The 7,345-nt window shown below is 39.7% G+C and overlaps 1 protein-coding gene across 1 annotated transcript; it reads left to right on the top strand.

Moving 5' to 3' along the window:
* The first annotated feature begins 203 nt into the window (after positions 1 to 203).
* On the top strand, positions 204 to 6,027 carry cbx4 (chromobox homolog 4 (Pc class homolog, Drosophila)). Its single transcript, XM_083567469.1, has 5 exons — positions 204 to 586; positions 692 to 735; positions 1,308 to 1,373; positions 2,572 to 2,638; positions 3,021 to 6,027. Exons 1-5 carry the CDS (start codon positions 518 to 520, stop codon positions 4,356 to 4,358), a joined length of 1,584 nt encoding a protein of 527 aa, XP_083423595.1. The 5' UTR covers positions 204 to 517; the 3' UTR covers positions 4,359 to 6,027.
* Positions 6,028 to 7,345: the final 1,318 nt, after the last annotated feature.

A 7,345-nucleotide genomic window follows, 5' to 3' on the forward strand; every position in this document is an offset into this window, starting at 1 on the left:
GGGAGGGGGGGACTGCAGCTGGTTAATCAGCCCTATTACAAGTAATGAAGTGTGTGTGTAGATGAATTGTCCTGAAGCAGCAGCAGAAAGATATTTAGTCATGCAGTTGTGCGCAGCAGCACGGCGGTTCCCTGCACTCGTGGGGTTTCAGTTCACCCCCCTCCTCCTCCTCCTCCACCCCCCCATCCTCCTTCCTCCTCTCTCTGACGTCACGTGGCTGCCTTGCTATTGCGCGAACTATTTTCTGTAGCAACAGCAGTGAGTGGATTTCAGCTGCGTTACCGTTAACGAGGACCGAAATACGAGCAAGGGTCAGGGAGAGAGAGAGAGAGAGGGAGAGAGGGAGGGCTGGAGAAGGAATTCATCTGAGCCACGGTAACTGAAAAAAAAAAAAACCTCGCCAAATATTACTGCAAAAGCATCCCCGGTTGAACGCGAAAAGGAGGAGGAGGAGGAGGAGGAGGAGAAAAAGAGAGAGAAAAATCGCGCTCTCGCTTCGCAAGCCTCGGAGCGAGAAATGGATCTACCTGCCGTCGGAGAGCATGTCTTCGCGGTGGAGGGCATTGAGAAGAAGCGCATACGGAAGGTAAAAAAAAAATACATGCGTTAATATGGATAGGCGCAAAAGATTACATTAGTGCTGTGTGTGTGTGTGTGTGTGTGTTATAACACGATCCTTCTCCGATTGCAGGGAAGAACGGAGTATCTGGTGAAGTGGAGAGGATGGTCGCCGAGGTGAGTGATCATGGTGTATATGTGCACTCACTGCCTTTTGCTCAAGTGGGTTTTTTTGGGGGAAAATCTGGCGCACAGTGTAGTGTAGTGTAGTGTAGTGTAGCGCGTGCGTAGCGCGCGAGATCTGAGGGTAGCGTGTGTGTGTGTGTGTGTGTGTGTTTCAAACGGGAGCCACGGATTCCATCAGTAATGCATGCAAGCTTAAAGAAGGGGCGAACCTTCTACCATGTTATCCGAGTTTAATGATTCCTGCATAGCGGATCCACTTGCCAGCCTGCGGGGACGTCAGCATGGCCACCACGCCGTTTTTTTTCCTCCGTTTTTTTTTTTTTTTTTTTGGGGGGGGGGCGCGACTGCACAAAATATTCCCGCAGCTCCTGATCATCTATTGCTTATTGCATTTACAATTATAATCGTGCCAACATGTGAAGATATCTTCATAGGCTTTCGCGATTCATATTACGGTCATTATTCGTTGGGGGAAAAAAAAATTATTATGGATATTTGGTTATATTATTTTCGCTTAATTATTGTGTGTGATTTCCATGTCCTGTTTTTTTTTTTTGGGGCAGATATAACACATGGGAACCGGAGGAGAACATCCTCGACCCGCGTCTTCTCGTCGCCTTCCAAAACAGGTGAGAGTGAAAGCCGGGTTAAGTGAACTTGAGCCCGTGTCCTTATATGGGCATGGGGGGCGGGGCCTGTTCAGCCTGCAGCCTGTCTCAGGCTCTGGAGTGGAAGATTGATTGCAGCCCCTTCAGCGAGGCCTAACGACTACAAAGCCTCCCTTGATGCGCGCCATGCTTAGCGTTTTCACATTGTTTATACACCAAACAATCCTTCCACCAGTGCTATTCCAAAGCATGTGGAAAAGTCGAACAATGTAGAATAATACTTTGACGACAAAAGAGGATCAGTTAAAGACATGTTTGTTATTCTGACTGCAGTAGAGAAACTTAACATGGCTCCCAAGGGAGAACTGTCATGCTAACAGTTTGGAGACATGGCAGACCAGATCAAGGGAACTTTTCAGACTTATATTGGAAAGACAGTTTAGAGGGAACGAGAACTACCAAAATGAGAATGACTATGCAAAAGAAAGCCTTTTTCTTTTTTTTTCTTTTCAGGACCTGTGTTCCTTGTAAGTGTACTGTTGACAGTGTTTTGTGTACACATGTTTGACTAAGGGAATAACTGTAACGACAGTATGACAAGTGGTATAACTGCCACAGGTATTATTAGATATTATTTTAATAAGGGTTTAAGTGTGCACACGATACCTACTCACTGAAAATGTGTCATGAAAAGAGATCTTTGAACAGTCTTGGAAAAAGCTCTACTGAGTGCTTTAATCTGTGTTGCTTTTTTAAATGACTTTATTGAATAAATCAAATCCACAATATATACATCTTGTATCACATAATCTGTGTTGCCAAGCCCAATCAAAGTTCCTCGTGGCCATAGTCTATTTTCATTTGTGCCATATGTGACAGATCACGAGGAATGTTTTATAGATAGATAGATAGATAGATAGATAGATAGATAGATAGATAGATAGATAGATAGATAGATAGATAGATAGATAGATAGATATTGTATCTTGTCCAGGTGTATCTAAAACAGCTATTGTTGTTTCTAAGAATATCAGCAGTACACTGCGAAGTCAAACACAATCAAACTGAGTTATACATTTAAGAATTAAGTAAAGAAAGGAGTTATCCTGCATATAATTAAAGGTTTCCAAGTTAATCTTTAGGCAAATGTTTCAGATTAGTTTTCGGAAGAAAGTAGAGTTTGTACAGTGTCTCATAACTATAATGTGTTTGATTTTAGAGAGAGACAGGAACAGCAGATGGGTTATCGTAAAAGAGGACCCAAACCCAAACATCTTCTGATCCAGGTAAGAAATATCTCGCTGAATTCAATTCATTCTGAGATCATTTTTATTGTACTTTTATTAAATCCTTGTTGCATTTCAAGACATTAGGATAATGTTTGTCCATGATATTTTTCTTGCTGTTAAGCATGATTGCATCTTACTCTGAGTCCATATGCGGGAAAACCCTCCTTTCTTCTAATGCCCTAAGCTGCTGGAAGATTAATGATAGTGTCATAGATGCATAATGTATAACTTCTGCTGCAGAACAAACATTTCTGAAGATTCATCTCTGGCAGCCTATCCTTGTGTATATTGTTGCATTAAATTAAAGACAGATATTTGGGCTAAATATAGTATTCATATAGTATATAGTATTAATTACTGGTTTATTCTTATATTTCAGTTACCAGCATTTGCAAGGAGGTCCAGCATCCTTGCTGATCTTCAGGAGACATCCCTAGATGAAGAGAACCAGTTTAAAGTGGATTCTCTTCAGATGCACCGGTCACAGCCTCAGCATTACCAGCTCAATAGCAAAAAACATCACCAGTACCAGCCCAACAACATGGAGATCCCAGCAGAAGCTCACACCAATGGAAAAAAGAAGCACTTCTATCAGCTAAACAGCAAGAAGCACCATCATTACCAACCAGACCCTAAGATGTATGACCAGCAAACCACAAAGCCGAAAGAGGTTAAAGGGCATGACCCGTCTATTAAAGGGTGGAACCTCCCTCCAACCTTGCAACAGAAATGGGTACGTGACAAGGACACTGGTAGCTTGAATAAAGTGAAAGATCTTTCTATGGAGCCTAAGCAACTGCCTGTTCCCACTAACAAAGAAGACCAAATGGAAAAAACAACCTCAAAGGATCCTATGCTTTCCAGTGGCATCAGTAGTAAGATGAAGATCATCAGGAACAAAAACAAAAACGGCCGAATTGTCATTGTCATGAGCAAGTACATGGATAATGGTGTCCAGCCTTCCAAAGTAAAAAACAGGGATTCTTCTGGAACAGAGAAACCAAAACAACCTGAGGAGTCTATAAACGGCAACGCGGCCGGTCTTCTGAAAGTGACAGCAGAGCAGGAGAATGGTGCTGATAACCAATCAGGAGACAGTGCATGTGTTACTTGTGAATTTGTTCACAAAGTGCCTCACAAAAAGTTTGAGCTCTCAAAAGCAAAATTGAACACTGAGGCAGGTCACAGAACAGAACAAGTGGTGAATAAGATCAATTTATCACACAACAACTCTTTGCAACCATCCTCCAAAACGAGCTCTTCACCCATTTCTGTTGGGGAAGACACTCCATCGCAGAAGGACTCCAGCCACAATCTCAGTCATCGTAAACGGAACCTGTCAGAACCCAACAAGGCTGACAGTAATTGTAAGAAGTTCTTCAGCTCCAGAAGTATCAGTGCTCCCAATCCGGTCGTTTTTTCTCCTCAGAGAGAACCCATAGACCTGCACTGTTCTGGCCAAATCACAAGTGGGGGCTACAATTACAATGTTACTGACACCATTCCGGATGAACCAATGGACTTAAGCTGTGGAAGGACTAGGCTTCACGCAGAAGCTGCCACAGAGTCCAACGTCGCAGTGGATGCCACACCTGAGTGTTCGGAAAAGTCAGAAGAACCAGTCAGCTTTTTTAAGCCATTTTCAGGTAACATCATCATTACGGATGTCACCACAAACTGTCTGACTGTGACATTTAAGGAGTACGTCTCCATTTAACAGCCATTGGTTTGATCCCCTGAGGACTGCTGATAATCGTATGGATTTGTAGATATGTAATTATTAGAAGGATTCTGTACATATGTATCTATAATCTTTCATGTATAGAAAGCAACTGTTTTTTTTTTTGTTGTTTTTTTGCAGTGTAGTTTTTTTTTAATTCAATGTTAAGGCCTGTACATGAACAGATTAAAATGGAGTGATTTGAATGTTTAAAGACAGGTAGAGTCTGGAGAAATCAGTATGAGAGAACATGCTGAGCTTAAGAAGTAGTTCAAGCTTCACTGAACAAGCACTTACTTACTTTCCAGTCCTTGCACACTAAATGGAAATAGCCGTTACAGACGTGTGCACTTCGTGTGTGAGCAATGTTTGAACCATCTTCTTTTAAAGATTGTACTTCCTTGCGAACACAGTGCAAACACATGGTTTTACAAGATTACACTTTTCTTGCAGACGCATCAGTGACATTTTAGGCAGTTAGATCTGAGCTTATTGTAACGTCAAATGGATATTCAGGGTGTTTTGCAATGGTTTTTAATGTATATTTTACATAAAGCCGCATTTGCATTGCTGCATAGTTGAGTCTGTTTGTGAAAGATACAGGCCCTTGCTGTGCAATGTTGAAATTGAATCAATCAGACATTTGGTTATCTTCACTTACCCTTTGAATGTGTAAGCTGCACTTTGCTATCAGTCAAGATTCTCTGAAGAAGGCCTGAATGACACCGATCAACAGGGTAGATCCTCCTTTTCATACTGTGGTTTAATTTTATGGAGATTACCTTGTACACCACCACGTCATGTCACGTGTGAGCCGTGTATAAAAAGGTTTCCTGAGCATCTACATACTACTTCCTATGTAACTGCTTAAATGGTCCTTTTTTTATGCCATGCTCTTTTCTTAACTGTCTATATTTTTTGGTGTCACATACTAATAATAATGTACGACCAAACAATTTATTTTAGACAGTTTGTAACCCTGTAGCACATAATATTGTAAAACTGCTGCTAAAGTGTATTACTTAGTTGAAGTAATATGTTATGGGAAAATTCAGATGCTGTAGTCAACATTAGAGTCTAAATTTGCCTTAAATGAACAAAGAAATAATACATGATAGTGTATCAATATTTTACAAAGCTTATTGTAGTGAAACAATCATAGTCAGCACCATATCCAGACAGTAAATGTATCCGGCTTTTTGAGTCGACCTGATTTAAAACGCGTGACTCATGCAGTTATAAAGGACCTTTATACATGGAACTGACAAGTCTGTCGGCATGGACGTGGTCAATAGATTTGGCTTGATTACCGGAAGCACAACAAATGCAACAATGCCAAAAAAAAACAAAAAAACAAGACCTTAAATTATTTGCTACTTTGATCATCGTTGATATTTTAGAACGGTGGATAGTTTTATTCACACAAAGGTCATTGTTTCATTTAGTCATTGTTTCATTTAACAGTTTCGTTTTGCAAATCTTAAACTATGTGCCTGCAATGATTGCCAATAAGACAAAAGAGGGAGTATACTACTATTCACATTTATCAAAAAATTTTCATTTCAGAAACTACCCTCCAAAACACAAAATACAATTGCAAATATTATATAAAAAAAATACATGAACAAAACCCAATTTTAATAAATCAAGTCATGATGTTTCAGAACTTGTGTGATGTCTTTACTACAAAATGTGCTGTTAAATGTATGTGACTGTTCAGGCTCAGTTGTCCAAACAAAAACAAGGACACACCTAAGAAAGTGTGTTATTTTGCGTGTGAGGATTCCCCAGGCCTGGAGCGTCACTTTAACTTTAAAAGGTACTTTGAGTTATTAGTAGCCTGAAGCTTGACATTTTAGTGTTCTTCACGCCACGTCAAACGCTTATCAGTGTCTGCAGCACCGTTCAAAATAAGCACAATCGCGAACGGGTTCCCATGACAGGCTGCTTGAACAATAATTCAAAAGCCTCTTACCACCCAAAAAACCCTCTCATTAATTCAAGCCTAAGGCCTGAAACTCAAAAGAGTTATATGAACCTAAAAAAAAACCCCAGCAGTTTCCGCCCAGAAATACTATATAATCTTAACACTATAAATCTACAAAGAATGTGAGCAACAAAAGTCAGACTTGTTTAAGGTCATTCTACAACAGATTTGCATTGAGGTGCTTCAGTTATAGTGAGTCTGTAATGCGATATCCGCACTCTTCACATCATTCACATGTGGTAATGCGCTATACAGTCCAAACATGAGTAATTAATGTGGCATTACTGCCTAATGTCTACCATATGTTCCACCACCTAATACATACATGTGTGGTTTTTGACACATTTCACATGAAATGTGACATTTCTGAATGGAAAAGATGTTACAAATTACTTATGTTATACACAGCACTATGGATTTTTTTTTCTTTTTTTTTGTGTAGGTGGTCTACTTTTCTATATGGAATCCATAGTAAATATGAAGAAGCAAATATATTCATTTGACATAGAGTTTCTTCAAAACTACTACAATTATGTAGAAAACGACTATATGTGTCTATGTATCTATTGGTATATGTAGATAAAAATAACTTGGTACCAGAATAAAACTAAGCATGCAACAACTAATTCAGGAAATAAGCTTCAAGGCTCATCGTGATCATTATCATAATCTTTTTTTGAGTTTTGGTGTCAACTAGAGGAAACAAAAACTAAACTTAAAATATGCAATCATTTTTTTATGCTGTTCAGTATGTCTTTTTTTATCCCTTGTTTGATATACAGCCTGCTGCATATCTTATAACTAGCCCCTGCCAGGTTTTCTGCAGAGATTTCGTGTTTGATCCAGATGTTACCAGCGGTTCTTCCGCGCGCAATTACGTTGCAAGAAATGGACAAATATACAATGGAACAATGTCAAATAAAATCTATTTAACAACAACAAAAAGTAATCAGAAGTAACCTGTGAGCTTCTCTATTAACGGTTCGTGTTAAACCCT

Source organism: Silurus aristotelis (genome assembly GCF_946808225.1).
Source record: "Silurus aristotelis genome assembly, chromosome: 17".
NCBI lineage: Eukaryota > Metazoa > Chordata > Actinopteri > Siluriformes > Siluridae > Silurus > Silurus aristotelis.